Here is an 18,614-nt window from a genome sequence, read left to right as displayed (position 1 = left end):
GATCATCAGAATCACAATCACAAGCATTGTGACACTAAGAGCTGAAGTTGAGTTGCAGCCTATCTCGTATAGACATGAAAATGCTGTTAGACAAGAGGAAACGTTCGAGCTATGACCTTTATAACATGGATACAATATGTTCATTCTCATTGTGACTTTAGCGATGAAGGTACTGATCGATTTGCCCCCATTTTCCAACGCGATGAGGAGATTGATGAGTAAGAACATCCTATGATATAATATATATCGAGTCATCAAGATAAGGCAAGATAAAGTACAACCATTTCAATAAAGTTCAAAATGCCGTGCGGTCTAATCATGCGGTTTATTTAACGATTTAGACTGTTTTTTTTTAGACTATCCGAGATTTTTCCGAATGTACCGGATTACACCGATAAAAAGGCATTGATTCGGCTCTTTTTCTGTTAATTCATTATTGTTGTTATTGCGCCGTCTGTCATGTTCACCAAGTAAGAATTAGCCGAATATGATTTAGTTATATATGGATTAAAAGATATGATGAAATGCAACTTCATTTTGATTATAACGTCTGAGAGTGAGATCGAACAGAGACTGTTGTACGAGTGGCGAAATTAAATTGGATTTCAAGATGACTTCAATTACTCAAACTCAATCTCAGAATACCGGTACCGGTACAACGGGTATATTGAAATTAAGAGGACATGAAGAAGAATATTTACCAGAATTAAAAACAAGAGGTGTAAGTTAGGGTTTTATAGAAGATCAAACAATTTGAATTGTTGGAAACGTCATTAATCATGTTGATATTGAAATTGTATTTGTAGTGGACAGTAGTTAAAAATGTTATACCTCAAGATCGAGCTAAAGAATATGAAGATAAAGCTTATAAATGGTTAGAAAGTTTTGGTAAAGGTTTTGATAAAAATGATAGAGAAACATGGAAAGTTAAAAATCTACCTTGGTTCTCTAAGTGAGTTGAATCTTGAAATTATATCAATAATCTGAGTTTATCCATAGTAAGAGAGACTAATACTGTGACTTTGAAAAATGGTTTTTTCTAGGGGAGGTCTTTTTAATAGACATGGTGCTGCACATGAACAATGGGCATGGGATATTAGATCTGAACAAGGTATTATTGATACATTTTCAAAAATTTGGGGAACAGATGAATTATTAGTTTCATTTGGTGAGTTTAAAAAAAAAAAAAAAACAATTAAAAATTATTTTTAACTATTTTAAGATTTAACAATAATTAATAATATTATTTTTTTTTTGTTATAAAAAAGATGGTGTAAATGTTTCTTTACCATTTAAAAATGAAGATTTAGGAAATAGAGGAAAACCTTGGCCACATGTTGATCAATCACCAAATAAAAAATCAAAAGAATGTATTCAAGGTATTGCAAATTTAGTTGAAAATGGTTTAAATGATGGTGGATTAATGATTTTAGATGGTTCATTTTCTTTATATAATAAATTTTTTGAAGAACATGAAAATTTAAAACCTGAAAATGGATGGGATTGGAAAGATTCTTTTTCATATCCTGAAGAAACTTTAAAATGGTTTGAAGAAAAAGGTTGTAAATGGAAAAAAATTCAAGCTGGACCTGGTGATTTAATTTTATGGGATTCAAGAACTGTTCATTATGGTGATGCTGCAAGAGGTGATAGAGCTAGAGTAGCTACTTGTGAGTAATATTTTCTTAATTTGAAAATCATGTGAAATATTCGATTTCATGTCGTATATTTAATTAAAAGTGGAGAATGTCAGCTAATAAGTGTGATTGATATAGATGTCTGTTACAAACCTGCTAAAGGAATAAGTGCAGAAAAGTTAGAAGAGAGAAAGACTGCTATAAAGGAATACGCAGGCACAGTGAGTGTAATTTTGTGACTTTCGTCCGTTGGTGTATCTGTGAATTGAGTCTATATTGATATCTTCATCAATCTTCAGTCCCACGACCCCATTAACTTCCGATTGACAGGTACCAATGTCGATGGACCATTATCGGAAGACGAAGTTCAATTACCTAAACAACCTGCTGTGTTATCTCATCGAGCTCAACAATTAGCTGGTATTGTATCTTACTAATTTTCATACTGACGGTGAGGATTTCGTATGTATTATGTATTTATTGTATTCAAGCTTGGCATGTACTACTAAGACTGAGGTAGTGAACAATCTGAGAAAGCTGGAGTCTTGTTTCAAATCGATACACAATATAAGATACATAATATCTCTCAAACTATGAAATTACTAACATACGAGAAAGCTACATGATCAATCGGGGCTTATTTATGAACAACTCCCCAATTAAGGTTTCTCAGAGTTACCTGTGACAGCATCTTTGACACCGGCAGCAGCGTTTGAAATAGTATTTCCTACTTGACCTAAAATACCTGTAGCTCCAGCAGAATCATTTCCTGGAGTAACGTAGTCTCTAGCTTGTTGAGTAGTAGATTTGCTCTCGTTAGGTTGAACGTGAGATGCTCCTCTATATATCCTTATTCATCAGCTGATATTTCAACACAAGAAGCGAGGCAAAAATTCAGCTGTCAATCACTCACTTGTCAAGTTGTTGTTGAGCTTGATCAGTGAAACTCTGTTCACCTGAAGATTTGAGAGCGTTGGTCAAACCTTCATGTCCTTGTCTAGCGGTATCATGACCGTGAGAGTTTCCAGTAAGACTATAAGTGCAAATTATCTGGTCAATGATCCATAGTGGCAAAGTGCGATTTGGCGGAACGAATTGAAGGCCGTGGAGAGAATAAGAAGGGCGATATCTGCTGAAAGGAAACTACGAAGTCATGTTGAACTTACTCTCTTACGCCACCTTCTACATTGTCTTTAGCTTTATCAGCATCAGATTTGAAAAAGTCAGGAGTTAAGTCTTGCTTGGCTATTCCATCAAATGTATCTATCAGTCACTTGTCATACCGACTCAAAAAGGGCTGAATATGGCTTATGACTTACCAGCTTCATTATTGGATTGTCCTAAAGTCATCTTATAGTATATGGTAGTTGGTATTAAATTTAATTAAAATGCGATGTAAAGATAACATAAAATGAGATTGAATTATAGAATTTTAATTGAAGATGTTCACTTTATATATCTTCTAGAGCTTACGTGTTGGATGATCAAACTGATTGCAATGTTATTATCGATGACGTGCATTGTGACGTAGAACAAAGGGGAACTGAATAACTCATATTAGATCAAATTGACAAAGTTGAAAGGATATCCAAAGGAGGTTATGACGCTTATGACGTCGAACACAAATGGTCCGAGCTGACTTGTGGCTCAGACCACAAAGGATGAAGGAAATAAATTGGAAGTAGTGCAATTTACAGAGAGTTGACCTGGATATCTTTGGCATGACTGCAGAAGGCTTATTTCGGCACTTTGAAAGCACAATAGCTAGCTCAAGCAACGATCAGTAACAGATTTTGGTAATTTGGAATTCAGCTAGCAACCATGCTTTGTAAAGGGAAAGACGCTATTTATACAAAAATGCATGTTCATGATATGTACACTTGCTAACTTCCACTATTTCCTGGCGTATGTAACCTGCAATATCAAATAATCAGCACTCAGAACGTATCGTAAATAATGCGAGAGTGAGATCGACTTACCTTCATCTTAGTCTCACCGTCAATCTTGAAATTATGCAAAGCGTCTTTAGCGACTGTAGCTGCGTTCTCATCTGCGAATTCGACGAATGCAATATCCTTCTTAGCTGGGATCGTACGAATTTCAACCAAACCAGCGTGTCTACGTTACAGTCCAGTAAAATATTAGCTTGTGCTCTGCGTGAAAGATACACTGAAGGGAGTGGGGAGAACGCTTACACTTCGAATACTTCTCTGAGATCGTCAGAAGTCGTACCTTCCGGTAAGTTCTGTATGAACAATACGTTGTTGGGTGGTAAGTATTCATCTGGCATTTGTAGACGTTGTTTCTTCTGTTGGGGTGCACCTGTCTCTTCTATAAATACGAAATCATGCAAATCAGTATATATCGAATCGAAATCGGGTGGACGATAGAAGATGCACGTACCAGCTTTGAGTTTGGCTTGTGCTTTTTGCCTCAATGGGTTATTACGTCGTTTCAATTCTATCAATCGCAGGGATCGCTTCGTTAGTACAGGATGATGAGGGTCTCGACTTCTCAGCCTATACTCACTCTTTTCTTCCAAACGCTTGGCTTTGTGCTCATCAAACTTTTCATCCCCTTCTACTTTTTTCACTATACTATCTGATCGACCACGTGCAAAAGATATTTGCTAGAATGATCCCATGGAATATCAGCTCATTGTTGCTCGTAATCGACAGAATAATCCTCCCTCCCAGTCGTTTTCATTCATGTTACCCTCTTCCTTCACTTTCAATGACCTCGAAATTTCAGACACTCACAATAGCCTTTCCATATAATGGAAACTCTGATACATCCTTTTTAGCTTCATTTGCACTTTCTACATCTGGAAACGATATAAAAGCTTGTCCTCTCATTCGTACATTCTTGTGCGCTATCACTGGGTGTAATGGTCGGTATGGTTTAAAAAGGGAGTAGAGAGTTTCTTGTATCACTATGGCACGAAAGACAGGAGGATAAGTAGGTGACCACAATTCATCTTTGGCCATTATCGTAGTGGATTACTTCCCGTCATCTGATAATGCAATTGCACTTGGTGAGCGGTATGGAAACACTTACCAGGTATCCTGACTTTCTCATTTAAGTTCTGTAAATATAACGTTTCACAAGCATCCTTAGGTAATTTGTCACCTTGTTGCTCTTCCTCTGAATCTGCTTTGTCTTCTCCGTTATTTGTTATTTCAGTCGTCTCTTGATCTACGCCTTCGGCTGCTGGTGCCATTTCAACATCATCATCAACTTGAACTTTGGGTTCTTCATCTGATATGGCGGTGGGCGGTGGGGGTGGGGCTACTTCGGCCATCTTGAAGATTATGTATCGCTTCTGTTCTTCGGAGATTGATAAGCTGAACAATCCCTGTCCCTTTTGTTTTGATTATGATGTATGTATCGATGAAGCAGAAGTTGAGAATCCCGAGATGTATACAACGAACATTATTGTAACAAACCTCGAAGCCCAAGTCCCAGGTCCAAATACCGCGAGTCAGTGGATTATCTTTTCCAAAGGTTTATCGATTTAATCCCATATCAACGGGATCTGATTGATTAGTCATTTCGGTGATGCCCGATCATTATAGCAGACCGAGATAACCGGTGGCTTTAATGTGATCTACATGACATAAAGTCCAATCAACCAAGCGTAAACTGATAACAACTTTGAGGTGTTAATGATACATACACGGATCAAAGAATGAAAGAACTTCACGGAAGTAGTCCGACTGAATCGTATATCGAGCATCAACATAGGTGAGATAGTGCGAAGATGAGCGAGCCACATCATCCACTCCTCAAAAACGAGGAGATAGATTCAGCAATGAAAGGTAATAAACATTATTTGAACAGAGATGCTGAAAGGATAAGCGTTTGTATGTCAGATGTAGGTGAGTGGTTCTCTGGGTAGTCAATTCATTCTGTATTCCAGACTAAAGAATGAGATGAACGGTATAGTCGGAATGCAAGATTCTGGTTTAGGTGTACATAAAGTTAGATTAGAACCAAATGGTGAATCTACAGTAAATTTTTTGGTTTTTTTTAATTTATCCTTGTAGAATCTGGAGTAACGACTGTCGAATTATAGCAAATACATTATCATTTACATGATTCAGAATGGTTATATATTTTATCAGGTTCAGGTATTTTACAATTAATTGATTCATCTTTACATTCTCCTGATAATTCAAATAATCATCCTAGAAATGGATCTTCAGATATTCCAAAATTAGATACACCAAATTTAAAAGAAAATAAAATTGAAATAGAAGAAAGAAAAGTTGAACCTGGTGATTTTATTGGATTTCAAGGTGGAATTATCGCTTCTAAATTTGCTCATGGACTTAAAGCTTCTTCTGAAGGTTTGGTTTATTTAATGGGTGGAACAAGAGAGAAATTAGATGTTTGTTGTTATCCCGAGTAAGTGGTTTCTCTTCATTCATTAGTCACTAGTATCACATGTATTTAGAGAGGCAGTATGAGCTGATTTGATGAGATTTTTCCAGGCTTGGAGTGAGTAACATAGCGGACGCTAAATCAGGTCAGGAAGTCATAGTCAGATTCAACCCTGTCGATACGAGTGGTAAAGGAGCTGTGTAATAGCATCCTGGACGGAAAAGGTCTGACCAGGATACGACCATAGGACCTTTCAATCATTCGTACTAGACTTGCAAGGTGTTGTATGAATATGCAGAAAGCCGCAGGTATCGCCCACCAGTGAGTGCTAAATCTATTGGGTAGAACACCGCCGAACAGGGCTGTCATTCAGATGTGATAGCGTTCTTAACGATCTGACTGACTAATCATCGCTAGTTCCCATGCGAAACACGACGATGATCGGGATCTCGGGCAAATGGGCTAAGGTGTTTAGCCGAGGGTTATTCCGAGTCCAAATAATCAACGCTTCATTTCCAATTCTGAAGCCATTCGGGCCTCGTTCTTCTTTATTATCTGAGAATGAAGATCCTGGACCAAGTGAGAAGAAACAAAAGACCGAAAACAAATACGATATTGAAGAAATACCTATATTAAAAGGGGATTTTATAGGTTTTTCAGGTGGTGTAGGAGCTTCAAGGTTTGCTCATGGTCTCAAAGCTGGATTTCAAAGTTGTGAATTTCTTGTTGGAGGTGATAGAGATGGACAGGTGTTGTTCATTATCCTTTATAAGCTCTCTCACTCGGAAGAATGTGTTTCGGGAGTTTTGGATTGACGATCGACTTGTAGGGCTAATGCAGCTAATATTTGGGAAAGAGGTGAAGATAGGAATTTCACTGTTGTTGGTGCTCCCAAACATGGTAGTTGCTGTTAGGAGTATCAAAATGCTAGGCCAGAAATGAAGACCTACAGGTTGAGTTTAAATGATATGTCATCATGATATCGCTTACTATACTGATTTGAATTTCTTGTGCCACGAATCATGAAATCGCTCAAAGGATCCACTCCCTTTTGTTTTGTGATAAGCTCAGAGGGAATAAAGGATGATCAGTGACTTTAGACGATAGCATCATCTATAATGCTGCTTGTCATGTCGACTCGAAGATACATACTCAAGATATTTGCTAGACCGCTCAAAGGAGCTTTTTCTGTGGGGATAAGGGTGAATAAACGTAGCTAAATCTTACTTATATAATCTGCTCTTGAAAGCCAGGATCCCAATTATCTTTCATTCACTTCACATACATAGTGAATTGCAGTTAACATTTGTTCTCAACTTACCCTGACTTTTACCTACTTGATTATAAAGATGTCCGACCCAATCGATTGTCCGATACAGAGTCAATTGACTTTCCCCTGGATCCCGGTCCAGTTATACAAGAAGGCTATTTCAATTTCAATGATGAGAGAGAGATGTATTTTCCAATCTCAGACAAGCAAGATACTGCCACACGTAATGAGTCCAAGCCTATTGAAAGTCGACTTACAGCTGATCCAGGGAGTTACATCTCGGGAGAATATCCCCCTAAAATTGGACACCATGGCTTTGTCACTCAACAGGAGGGTCCTTCAGACTTTCCGTCCTCACACAACCACGACGGTATCACACGTTATGCTCCTACTTCTGACTACTCAATACCAAACGTCAGTATCACTTCAGAATCTTATCCGATCAGACGCTTCGAGACTATTTACGGTGAAGAAGCAAGCCGAATCAATAAGCAGGGCTTATCAAACTACTCCAACATGATATTTCATGAGGCTAAGAAGTCTACTGTTCCGCACTTTCCTTTTCCAGAATGGGTCAATGATTATTTGGACGGAAACGGGAGAATTTCGTCCACAAAAATCACAGATAGTGATGGTTGTTTAAGCCGATTCGATCCGACTCAAAACAAATTCGTAATTTGTGCAAACAATGTATTGAGTTATCATTCAAAGTTCAAGGCTAACCTTAAAAACCCCAAAGGAAGCATCCAGGAATTGGCAGATTACTGGTGTTTGACAGCACCAATATCTGGACAAATAAGGGCTGACAGAAGGAATACGGCGCCGACTTTATTCAACAGAGTTTTGCTCCATGCTCTTGATTATGTCACTACTGAAGACTCAAAAATATTATCTCAAGTCACTGCATCTGGTAAAAAAGAATTGACTTCAGAAGATTTATCTGATCTAGGAGTTGGTATCAATACTTATCTTTTCGTTGCCAATGAAATTCTACGACCTTGGGAAGGATCTTGCAGAAACGGTAAAACTCTCAAGTTCAAAAAGAAAAGAATCTAGCAAAAAGAAAGAGTAACTTGGAGGTAAATCAGTCTAATAGGTCATTTTGCTTCTATGTTATGTTTTATGGTTAGACCACTGTATATGAGCGACATAACTCTGTGAAAGTACAATAATCATGTCAGATATTTACAGTACCGAGATAGTGAATTTATTTTATAAATGCCCCTGAATGTATTGTTGATATTCGTATTGTACAAAGCACTGAACCTATGATAGTTGGTCAGGACAAGTTTAGATCAGCCTCTGATTAGGAATCAGGTGCATTTACGAATACTGCTAAGTCAAGTATGCAACGAGATTAACGAGATATACATTTCTTGTACTGCACTCAAATCTCACCAATGACGTGTTGGACCGAAAAGGACGTCATATTGTATGACAGACTGTTAAACGAGAGATAAAGGATACAGGCTGTGGGTTGGATATAAAGCCATCGATTATCTCGATCAGTCATCATGGCAACTTGAATTTTTTGCAATACAGATCATGGTTTCGCTCAAAGGAACTATTCCTTTTACCTTCATAAGCTAAGGGAGAAAGGGAAGTTGATCATTGACTTCCAAAAATAACGTCATGGTTGATGCTGCTTAAATTATCGACTCGATTATATGTTTGCGAAAAGAAATTAGTAGACCGCTCAAAAGAGATTTTTTTTGTGTGTGGAAAGTAAGCTGACTCTTAATATTGTTTTCATCTCTGGATAGGTGCGTATTCTATCTAACCGTATGCTTGATCTTACTTATATGATTCTCGTTCATTAGTGAAGCATCCGCTTATCTTCTATTCAGTTCAAACAAATAGCGAATTGCAGTTTCATTCAATCAACTTTCAGCCCGACTTTCACCTACTTGATTTACAAGGATGTCCCAGCCAATTTATTCAACTGACACAGAGGATTACGATATTTCACAACAATACACCGCTATAGTACACGATGGCTTCATCACTATCGCACAAGAGAGAGGAATGCAGTTTCAAATTTCAGACAAGCATGGTACCGTCACTTGCGATGAATCCAAGCCCGCTGAGAGTCGACCTACAACAGGCCCGAAGAGCTACAACATTGGCCAGCATCCTTCAAGAGGTCAACGCCCTGATCTCACCACTCACACACCGCAAAGGAGGATAGAGAACCCTCCCATGATCTTACCTGAGACTGGCAATGACAACAGCGTGCCAGGACCTACCTCACAAGTAGACCGTCACATGGATTATCTCGATACTATTCACAACCAGACTTCTGGCTCTTCTAATCTGGGAGGAGATACTGGTGAATACTTTAATAGTTCCGGAAACATAACAAAGAAGAGTATCTCCGACTCTATTGGGAATATCAGAAGTATCGAGACCGCTACGCGTCTAGGCAAAGATCCAATCAACACGAGTGACCTGTTAAAGTACTCTGATGAGATGTTTCGCGATTTTCACGGTAATGCTGATAATCTGATACTTCCTCTACCGGAATGGGCGGCGAGTCCTCTTGATAGTCTTGGTAGATATCACGGGCCCCCCAAAAGCACTGTTTTTACAGGTAAATTAAGCCACTATGATTCAGGGCAAAAAAAATTCATAATCAATGCACCGCACTTGATGTACTATGCAAGCAAATATAAACCCAAGCTTCCGCAAACTGAAGGAAGTATCCAAAAGCTAGAGGATAATTGGTATTTGGAAACAAAAAAACACAAACCGGATAGCAAGGCAATCTCATTGGTGAAAGATAAAAGAGGTTGTGCTCCTGGTGTATTCAATAGAGCCCTTATTCATGCCGTGACCTATATAACTACTATAGATACAAACATTAATTCCGATAAGGAGGAAATAACAGAAACTGAATTAGATCGTCAACAAATTGATATTGATACTTTGGTTTATGTTGCCGACCAAATGTTGCAACCCAGGGAAGGATATGTCCAACAAGTTAGCAAAACACTCAGAAGACAGAGGAATTAAGAAAAGTTGTCGGTAGTAGATGGACGGTAGTAGATGGAAAAAGTGACTGATTGTTGGTGTCATACAGTCAGGCATTTTTGATTCGAGCGACAATGCTTGGGAAGAAGTAGACCCAGATTAGTTTGTCGGGGATATACTGTACGTATAACGCTGCATGTATTGTTTATATTCTCACTGTACTGTACAAGGCACTTCTCCTCCTTTACACACAACCTCTACCGTTATTTTGCTTTTGTGCCGAACTATGCGCCAATTTAATTGCTTGCTTTTTTAACTTCTTTCCACCCTTCTGTACACCTTCCCAAGCATCCATATAAGCTTTCGTGCCTTCCAACAAGACCATTGGGTTAATTTCCTCGTCAAGTTGTTTCACACTCCATGATTGAACGATAAGATTCTCGTCCTCGGGCAAATGTGATCCGGTTGACCTCTGTGCAAGGCTGTGAAACATATCATCACCTGCAAGAGTCATAGCATTTCGAGTGAACCGATTAAGAGGACCATCTCTTTGGAAAGTCCTTTTCGCAAGATTTCCATCACGAAAAGTTCCAATCATAAATTCATTCCGCACTTGGTCAATGATGTCACCTTCATACTGCCTCATCCAACCTAAAGCACTATTTGCATTAATGTATAAGCTATCTTTCGTGTAATGAAAGACCTCTGGGTCATTTTTGAATTCTGAAGGAGCGAATCGTTTCAGTAATGATCCCTGACCTCTTGCCCAAGTTGGTAGAGGTAATATCTCAACACTTGTTTGATTATCTAGAAGATGTGTCGCGGCTCTCTCAGGGAAGTTGAATGACTGATCCTCAAATTTGCTCTTTTTTGGGCCTACCATTTTACTTGAAGTCGTGTTATCTATATTTGTAGTTGGTATTCTCGTCGCATTATCAAGTCTCGGTTCTGGGCAAGCTCTTGAAGATTCGCCCGCCGTAGTCGGACCGCTGAATGGCACAGAAAAGTTCATCGTATCTCTCAAGTATGCTGTATCTAGGTTGTTGGAACATAGGTTTCTGGAAACAGAATCACGCAAAGAGACCCATTCCTCATTGAGGCGATTCTGAAGTCCATATTCTGCCCTGTTTGATACTTCGTCTGAGTAGTCGGCTGTATTATATGTACCATTCTTGTTATCGAATAGGTTGCTGAAAGTCATGATCTTGTGCAGGTAATCTCCATCAGCGGTGTTACGGTGATTTCTGGTCGTCAGTGCATTGCACTGAGCGATCCACCCTTCGTGCAATTCTTGTCGTTCACTAAATGACATATCTTGAGACATTCTGCGGACTGATGAGGATTTGGAGTGAAGTACAAATTTGTGTGTTCAATGATTACAGGGGTAGTGATTGCCACTCAATCTCTTAGTAGAGTCTGTTATTTCTATTCGCCCTTTTGGTGGCCTTCTGACTCTACTTCATGCTCCTTTCACCTGATGAAGCCTCGCCTTTCGGCGATTTTTAGTCCCGCCGTTGATTCTTACGATCAGTGAACATTGACATATGTATATGCGCCAGAATTTAGCCTCTTTTTCCATAAACCTCACTGCATAATTCCGTTACTTTTCCGATTTCTCCGCTTCTATCCTCTTCATCTTTCGTTCAACTACACTCCGTATAGGACAAGCCGTACTTGGACTTTCCTCTATACGTTTCCCTGATTTATCTGCGTCCTGATATACTTTCTGACAACATCTATATAACGATTCAACGTATGCTGAACAAGCGGATTCGTTATAATTGTTTTTCGTAAGGCATGATTGGATAGCACAAGCTAAGTTGTCAATTACCAATATTAGCCATGATACATCTAGTTCAAATTCCTATAACTTCTTTTCTCACCTTCTTCTTGACAATTTTGAGGGGCTGGCATCTCGACTATTTGTTAGAAATTGAATATATACGGTGATGAACAATAGTATTCTTGTATTGTTTCGTTTGTAATCTTTGCTTCTCAACGTCATTCCTATTTAAGCTTTCCCACGGTGTTCCGATATCGCTCGTATCTGCGGGGTCGTGTGGGGATAAAAGTTCAGAAGCTTCTTATTTACTTTCAATTATTGCAATATATAGCACGTATTGGTGACCAGCAGTCGGAGCATCTGCTTTCAAAAGAGCCAAAATTAGGCCAGAGGCATGGATTGGAGGAAGACGGACGGAATGCTGAGGACGACTAGTGAGCCTTTAGCCTGAATCGTGCCATTGAACTCGGATGCTTATCACCTGGTCGCTTGACGAAGAACAGCAATCTTTTAAACCTGATTCACTCCTTCCTTGACAAATGTCAAATTTTACAGCTCTAACGATCTTTTACGACATTTCAAAATCCGCTTTCGCTTCTTCGGATGAACTTTACGGTTCTCCTCCTCAATAAAACACTTCTGCCTTCTCTTTCCACCATTGGGCCTTTCCATTATGTCTGTTTCGACAAGTTCGGGTCATCTTTCCTCGCGAGCTCAGCTTGACAATGCAGCCCAATCGGCCTCTGAAACTCACGGGACGAAGAGGAAGCGCAAAGTGACTGAAGTGGGGTGGGATGGGTCTGGTGGACTGAGAATTGCAAATGGTATCGAGTACCGTAAAGATCTCGACAAAATACATAACATCACCAAACGTACTTTCAAAGAACCAAGTTGGATCTCGAAGGATTTGATACATTTCTTCACTCGTACAACTCCATTGCATAACCCTATACCCATTCTGGATCCTTGTGCGGAGAGTGTCTTACTTCTTAACATCCTACTAGCTAACGAAAATACCAATCCGCTTAGAAGAAAAGCCTTTGCTAAACCTCAGTTGATGGACGGTAGCGGTCACGAATCTCTCAAATTTCGAGTCTTTCCTCTTGTGATGGGACCTCTACATCTTGTCACTCGGTTTACTGGATTATCAGTACCACATCAACTTGATTCGCTGTTTTGCGACTACCTTGCCTTGATAGATCGTGATCGAATGCCCTCAGGTTCATATAACATGATCGGTTCAAACTGTTTGCAATTCGGAATTAGATCGATCAGAAGGAATATAAATTTGATTGTGGATGTTCATAAATATGAAGAAATTGGTAGGAAATTGCCAGCCAAACGAATTATCAAACTCCTTTCCAGCATAATAACGAAACGAATAGCCCGACAATTGGAACCTCTAGAGAAGCTCTGTTTACAGCAATCAACAGACATATACAATTTCGCCTGCGCACAAATAGGACATCAAGACAATGATGCAGAAACCATGAAACCGCCAGGTTTTCACGGATTGGGAACGACGTTAGAAATGGGTTATTTCGAAGATCTTATACCTAAAACTCCCAATTTATTGTTGAATCATGGACGATGCTTATCCATCATCATCCAGATCAGTGGACAGGCAAGCTATATAAGATTTCCTCAATTAAATCTAAACGCCAAGCTGAGCAAAGGAAATGTACTAGTTGCACCTTTGGGCACTTTGCTATTTCACGCTGTCGACCATCTCGAAAGTGAACAAGATGATTATGTTGAAGACATTAACAGAACTGATCATAGTGAGGGAACAAAATGTATCGTGATTATAATCTACACGAGACGGGGATTAGAGATAGCTGCAAGGGATGATGAGATGCGCCGGAATGGCAATGGCGCTTAGTGGTAAGTTCCAGGAGCGGTAACTTAGGTCAAGAGACAAAGTCATACTTGAACGGTAACACACGAGCATTAGCATCAGCTCGTCTCCCACGATCATGTTTGTATATTTAATACTATACCACGCACATGCATACCCCAATTTTATGTAGTATAATTGGAATGACACACTTTCCCACGGTAGGCCTTGATCGGCTTGATCCGGTGCACCGAGTCTGACGTGATCATCAATATCCAAAGGCGAATCTCTTGACTAATCCTTGACGAAGTTACCACAATCCTGATTATTTCTCTTCTATAGCTTGATAAATTACAAGGCTCAAACACATATACGATGTCGGATATCCACTCTTACTCTGTAAGCTCTACATTAACCGCCTACGTCGCGGATTCAGCTTATAACGATAATATCACAACAGGTCGAAACCCCTAAATCCTCAATTTCGTTGAGTGATCTCAAGGACAAAACTCTATTATTCGTTAACGTCGCAAGCAAATGCGGTTCGTACAAATATTTCGAGACATTGTGAAAAACGTGATAAGCTTATCAATATGTTCGAAATGTCAGGTCTTACACCTCAATATAAAGATCTTCAGGCTCTTCATGAGAAATATCAAGATAAAGGATTAATCATAATTGGGTTCCCATGTAACCAAGTGAGTCATCACTCCTTTTTCTTTAGGATTCTCACGCAATACTATCCTCCTTGAAAGATTGATGAATGTAGATGAATGATAATGCTGATCATTCAGCTGAAATAATTAGTTTAAAGCTCAAGAACCAGGAACAGATGATGAAGTACTTCAATTTTGTCAACTTAATTACGGTGTAACTTTCCCAATTGCGAAAAAAGGAGATGTTAATGGACCTGAAACTCAACCTATTTGGAAATACTTGAAGGAGAATTCACAACCTCCCGTAGAAACTATTGATTGGGTAAGTAGCCCAACTTTAATTTTCTCTGCGTTCTCGTGTAAAAAGAGGAAATATCGCTTATTTTGACGTTTCGATCAGAACTTCTCAAAATTCCTTGTCAAAGATGGAAAGATCACTTGGTTCCCTGCTAGAAGTACTAAAGTTGTAAGTACAATTCTGTCAGCAAACATGCAACATCTTCCTTTTGCTATGTTGTATTCATTTATGATCTGATCTGAACATGATGCTGATATGACTTCGTTCTCAATCAGGCCGATGTCGAAGCAGCTTTGTAATCCTTCAGAGACAGTAATATAGAAATATACATCGGATGGAATGGAAATGGTGCAAGATCGGCTTATGCTGATTTCTAAATGATCTGACGTCCGGACAGTGAATGCAGCATGTCTCGTTACCGAATCCCAATTGGTCATTTCCTCTTCATGAGACTATTTAAGGAATTCTCACTCGCTGTCATTGTCTTGAACACGCTACGAAGTTGTGAATGTCAAAACGATTTGATGTTTTGTCATGCCATCAATCTGTCACTAAGCGCGAAATTGACGTAGGGAACGGTATCGGAGCAGTAATACTTTGTTCCGCCCCAGTGCTGAAGGCATCTGCGATAGTTCGCTGTGATAATCGAGAACGAAAACCTGGATAGGATTCCTTTAAACTGCTGATTTTGGCATACCTGCTAATTTTATGCTAGTTGCATATAAAAGGAGGCTTGTAATGTTCACTACCGTCATTCCGCGGTCGTCCTTCTTAGCACAGGCCTGTGTGTTCTGTAACGTTCACATCGTTTGCACATTTACAAATTGACATATGTCCGAATTACGTTCAATCGCTATTCTATACACTATGTCATACTGGGTATCATCGGTAATGCTGGGTATTCAATGTATATATATATCCTGACGTCAATCTTCCTATTCTTCAAAATCATAAATAACCGTCATTGACATCTAAGAAGGTCTCGCTTCATTCTCTCTCACGTCATTTATACCCATCATCTGCCTTTCACTCGGCGACAAGGTGAAAAAAGATTGTTTCAAGCTAGCATATTGTCTGCGGACCTAAATTTGTTATGATATATAAGTCAATGATCTGCAGGTATCACTGACCAGACGAACAAGGTTGCCTTTGAAATACAAATACTTCACTTACTGGCGAAAAGACGTGTTCCCTCTCTCCAAAATCAGCGAATAGAGCCATATAAAAGCAAGCGACTGTATGAAATGTTTTAGCTGTTGTACAAGCCTGCGATACAGCAAGTAGAAGATGATGCAATGATTATGCAATACTCACATCCACCTAATACCCATCCACCTACACCTAAAAGCTTATTCGCTCTAGTTGGTAAAACATTCTCATTGGCAACTCTTGCGAAGTACTTCTCAGCTTGTGATCTTGTTCTTGGTGCAGAAAGTTGATCAGGTGATGGACCGGTATATACTTTCTCTGCTGATTTCTTCAGTGGTATTGTGAAGGTAGATGATATCATGGAAGGTTTAGATGGTCCTGCATTAGATGATGAAGATGAAGAAGATGGTATTTGATCAGACATTCTTGACGGATTTGCTCATGGGTATCTCCGTAAAAATGGAGAAGTCGATGTTATTGGACTGCGCGATATTTTTTTTGAAGTCTTCTTTGGCAGTGTGTTATCTCTGAGGGCTATAATCAATGTGTTCGAATGTACCGACGAAGATGAGAAGTAGTTTTAAAAGGCATTTCTGTATTTACAGTCCCGCAGAAAATTTGCTTCCGCTTTGAAGGGAGCCCCGAACTCTCAGATGAAGTTATCATAACGATTCGACTTATCGATAACATGCATGCGGGTTCATATATCAACTTATCGCAACTGGCAAGGCGGTCTGTACACAGATGAACATTGATACCTATTGTGGGTATGTATGCTCTGTCGAAGAGGGCGTCGATAAATATTAAGGGCATGTAAGAAGAATCATTGAGCACGGTTATACGAGCCCTTCGTGCAATATCGATGATGTCACGTAGATTCAGATATATCTTGCTAACATGGTAGGTTTTTCTTGTGAATAAGAGGACAAGACCTCTCGAGACGACCTATTTCTGAGGGTGTAAATGAGCCACCGACGATTATATTTCTGTCAAGACAAGCAAAAACCTCGTATCCGTTGTCCGTCCCTCCAAAATGATTTTGGAAACATACAGGATTGTTAAAACAATATGAAGGCGCTTTAAATTCCTCTTTCGGCTCAAATTAATAGAAAGATGAACGTCAGATCTGATTGAGGTAAAACCTTGTGGTGGGAATTCGCACTGATATAAGCTATAACTGGTTTTGTTTATTGTACGGAATTCCCAAATCAATCGCAATAACAGTCTTCTTCTGTCCGAGCTCTTTGTTTTCGATCAGAGGCAAGGTAAATCCAATCAGTTAAGTGATGCACACTCAAACTTGGGCGCATAATGGTGTACAAGCTTCACTGAGTGTTCTTGCTCATGTATTACTAGTATGAATGGGGTTTCTGTTCCCACGGGCAGCCAAAGTGCGACCTCTTGATGAAAGGGTTTTGTCTGGGACACGAGCTGAACAAACTATTTTTTCTGGACAAGGCTACTGGCAAGTCTTGTAGATCATGTATTTCATCTGCCATTTGAGAGTTGAGCAGTCATACACAGCTTTCGAGCTTAGCACCTGAGATCTTGATTAGAAATGAAACTCGTGAACGGTGTATCGATGAAATGCATGTGCACTAAAAAGCTACTAAGAAGCTACCAAGGAGCGATAGTGAGCTAAGACTTCACTAGTGATTCCTGTTACTCTGGCGGTACGAAATTCCGCTTCAGTAGACTGCTTTTGTCTGAAGGAAACCGTCAAGTTCGATGCAGTTACATGTTCGAAAAAACGATGATTTCGCATACGCAAGCGAGGGGGGATACTACCTTACATGAACTATGATCCAAATTTGCGTAGCATCGAAGTTTTTCGTGTCGACTAGTCGCATTTCAATCAAGGTCATCGTTAATGCCGGATGCATGTTTGTTCTAAACGAAGTGATACGCATGTATTGGATCGTCTTTCCCAACGACCCTTCACGCGAAGCTGAAGCCGGCCCGACTTGATTTAAAGTTACCGCATTTAAATTATTTCGAACGCCATTGACATCATCATACTATTACTTTTCATTTCAAGCTATGCCATTTTATGTGGAGAAGAAACTTTCGAAGCTTCAAATCAAACTAATTTGAATCGTCTTGGTTAGAACTCGACTAGCGCCGAGCCTTTCGGCATGTGCGGAGCCTAAGACTGAAGAAACCCTTGACCAGGTGTTGGTGTACAAGCTTTTTGGCTTTTGACAGTAAAATGAATATCTCATAGAGCTTGAGTTTTTATCCGCAATCGGTACATCTGTCCCGCTTTTATCACTTCTTTACCCCGACATGGCGGATATGTTGACTGTACAGTCGACATGTGAAGATTGATCCTGGATCCTGAGACTTCTTTTCCATGACGTTGAGGGAAATTTGTCTTTCGATAACGATGAAAATGATATAATCCCGCTTATGTCAAAAATTGGGCACCTCCGGACCCTTCAATGTCGGACTAGGGGCATTCGAGGAGCCTCTCAAGATGAGGAGAACCAATGTAGTTCATATGTCGTAATCGGATTCTCTTAGCCTGGATTATCATGTGCTTTGACGGACCAAAGCGGATCGGAACTTGTTGTTTGATTAGCTTGAATGTCATCATATCTTCAGAGTGGATACGAGATAATCCTTTGGCGG

At 39.5% G+C, this 18,614-nt stretch overlaps 12 protein-coding genes across 12 annotated transcripts; 7 read left to right on the top strand and 5 right to left on the bottom strand.

Moving 5' to 3' along the window:
- Positions 1-610: 610 nt before the first annotated feature.
- On the top strand, positions 611-2,074 carry I206_105072 (uncharacterized protein; the record flags this gene model as incomplete). Its single annotated transcript, XM_019154375.1, has 6 exons — positions 611-721; positions 807-952; positions 1,044-1,168; positions 1,269-1,670; positions 1,776-1,858; positions 1,937-2,074. The coding sequence occupies 6 exons, from the start codon at positions 611-613 to the stop codon at positions 2,072-2,074; spliced, it is 1,005 nt and encodes a 334-aa protein (XP_019013115.1).
- Positions 2,075-2,296: 222 nt separating this feature from the next.
- Positions 2,297-2,987, bottom strand: I206_105071 (uncharacterized protein; the record flags this gene model as incomplete). Its single annotated transcript, XM_019154374.1, has 4 exons — positions 2,297-2,477; positions 2,551-2,670; positions 2,804-2,882; positions 2,957-2,987. 4 exons carry the CDS (start codon positions 2,985-2,987, stop codon positions 2,297-2,299), a joined length of 411 nt encoding a protein of 136 aa, XP_019013114.1.
- A 543-nt stretch (positions 2,988-3,530) lies between these two features.
- On the bottom strand, positions 3,531-4,938 carry I206_105070 (uncharacterized protein; the record flags this gene model as incomplete). Its single annotated transcript, XM_019154373.1, has 7 exons — positions 3,531-3,551; positions 3,617-3,755; positions 3,833-3,968; positions 4,041-4,097; positions 4,167-4,266; positions 4,397-4,569; positions 4,695-4,938. The coding sequence occupies 7 exons, from the start codon at positions 4,936-4,938 to the stop codon at positions 3,531-3,533; spliced, it is 870 nt and encodes a 289-aa protein (XP_019013113.1).
- A 459-nt stretch (positions 4,939-5,397) lies between these two features.
- Positions 5,398-6,224, top strand: I206_105069 (uncharacterized protein; the record flags this gene model as incomplete). The annotated part of the gene is made up of 4 exons (XM_019154372.1): positions 5,398-5,515; positions 5,583-5,647; positions 5,713-6,044; positions 6,131-6,224. 4 exons carry the CDS (start codon positions 5,398-5,400, stop codon positions 6,222-6,224), a joined length of 609 nt encoding a protein of 202 aa, XP_019013112.1.
- Positions 6,225-6,457: 233 nt separating this feature from the next.
- I206_105068 (uncharacterized protein) lies at positions 6,458-6,934 on the top strand (the record flags this gene model as incomplete). The annotated part of the gene is made up of 2 exons (XM_019154371.1): positions 6,458-6,774; positions 6,850-6,934. 2 exons carry the CDS (start codon positions 6,458-6,460, stop codon positions 6,932-6,934), a joined length of 402 nt encoding a protein of 133 aa, XP_019013111.1.
- A 539-nt stretch (positions 6,935-7,473) lies between these two features.
- On the top strand, positions 7,474-8,346 carry I206_105067 (uncharacterized protein; the record flags this gene model as incomplete). Its single annotated transcript, XM_019154370.1, has 1 exon — positions 7,474-8,346. The coding sequence occupies one exon, from the start codon at positions 7,474-7,476 to the stop codon at positions 8,344-8,346; it is 873 nt and encodes a 290-aa protein (XP_019013110.1).
- Positions 8,347-9,210: 864 nt separating this feature from the next.
- On the top strand, positions 9,211-10,302 carry I206_105066 (uncharacterized protein; the record flags this gene model as incomplete). The annotated part of the gene is made up of 1 exon (XM_019154369.1): positions 9,211-10,302. The coding sequence occupies one exon, from the start codon at positions 9,211-9,213 to the stop codon at positions 10,300-10,302; it is 1,092 nt and encodes a 363-aa protein (XP_019013109.1).
- Positions 10,303-10,504: 202 nt separating this feature from the next.
- Positions 10,505-11,584, bottom strand: I206_105065 (uncharacterized protein; the record flags this gene model as incomplete). Its single annotated transcript, XM_019154368.1, has 1 exon — positions 10,505-11,584. The coding sequence occupies one exon, from the start codon at positions 11,582-11,584 to the stop codon at positions 10,505-10,507; it is 1,080 nt and encodes a 359-aa protein (XP_019013108.1).
- Positions 11,585-11,860: 276 nt separating this feature from the next.
- I206_105064 (uncharacterized protein) lies at positions 11,861-12,174 on the bottom strand (the record flags this gene model as incomplete). The annotated part of the gene is made up of 2 exons (XM_019154367.1): positions 11,861-12,075; positions 12,144-12,174. The coding sequence occupies 2 exons, from the start codon at positions 12,172-12,174 to the stop codon at positions 11,861-11,863; spliced, it is 246 nt and encodes an 81-aa protein (XP_019013107.1).
- Positions 12,175-12,716: 542 nt separating this feature from the next.
- On the top strand, positions 12,717-13,925 carry I206_105063 (uncharacterized protein; the record flags this gene model as incomplete). The annotated part of the gene is made up of 1 exon (XM_019154366.1): positions 12,717-13,925. One exon carries the CDS (start codon positions 12,717-12,719, stop codon positions 13,923-13,925), a length of 1,209 nt encoding a protein of 402 aa, XP_019013106.1.
- A 330-nt stretch (positions 13,926-14,255) lies between these two features.
- Positions 14,256-15,133, top strand: I206_105062 (uncharacterized protein; the record flags this gene model as incomplete). Its single annotated transcript, XM_019154365.1, has 6 exons — positions 14,256-14,279; positions 14,341-14,422; positions 14,490-14,578; positions 14,688-14,858; positions 14,937-15,002; positions 15,110-15,133. 6 exons carry the CDS (start codon positions 14,256-14,258, stop codon positions 15,131-15,133), a joined length of 456 nt encoding a protein of 151 aa, XP_019013105.1.
- Positions 15,134-15,805: 672 nt separating this feature from the next.
- Positions 15,806-16,407, bottom strand: I206_105061 (uncharacterized protein; the record flags this gene model as incomplete). Its single annotated transcript, XM_019154364.1, has 3 exons — positions 15,806-15,916; positions 16,008-16,069; positions 16,149-16,407. The coding sequence occupies 3 exons, from the start codon at positions 16,405-16,407 to the stop codon at positions 15,806-15,808; spliced, it is 432 nt and encodes a 143-aa protein (XP_019013104.1).
- Between the last annotated feature and the right edge of the window lie 2,207 nt (positions 16,408-18,614).

This window comes from Kwoniella pini, chromosome 6 (genome assembly GCF_000512605.2).
Source record: "Kwoniella pini CBS 10737 chromosome 6, complete sequence".
Taxonomy (NCBI): domain Eukaryota; kingdom Fungi; phylum Basidiomycota; class Tremellomycetes; order Tremellales; family Cryptococcaceae; genus Kwoniella; species Kwoniella pini.
The sequence above is the reverse complement of the archived record's forward strand: the minus strand, read 5'-3'. Positions and strand labels throughout refer to the sequence as shown.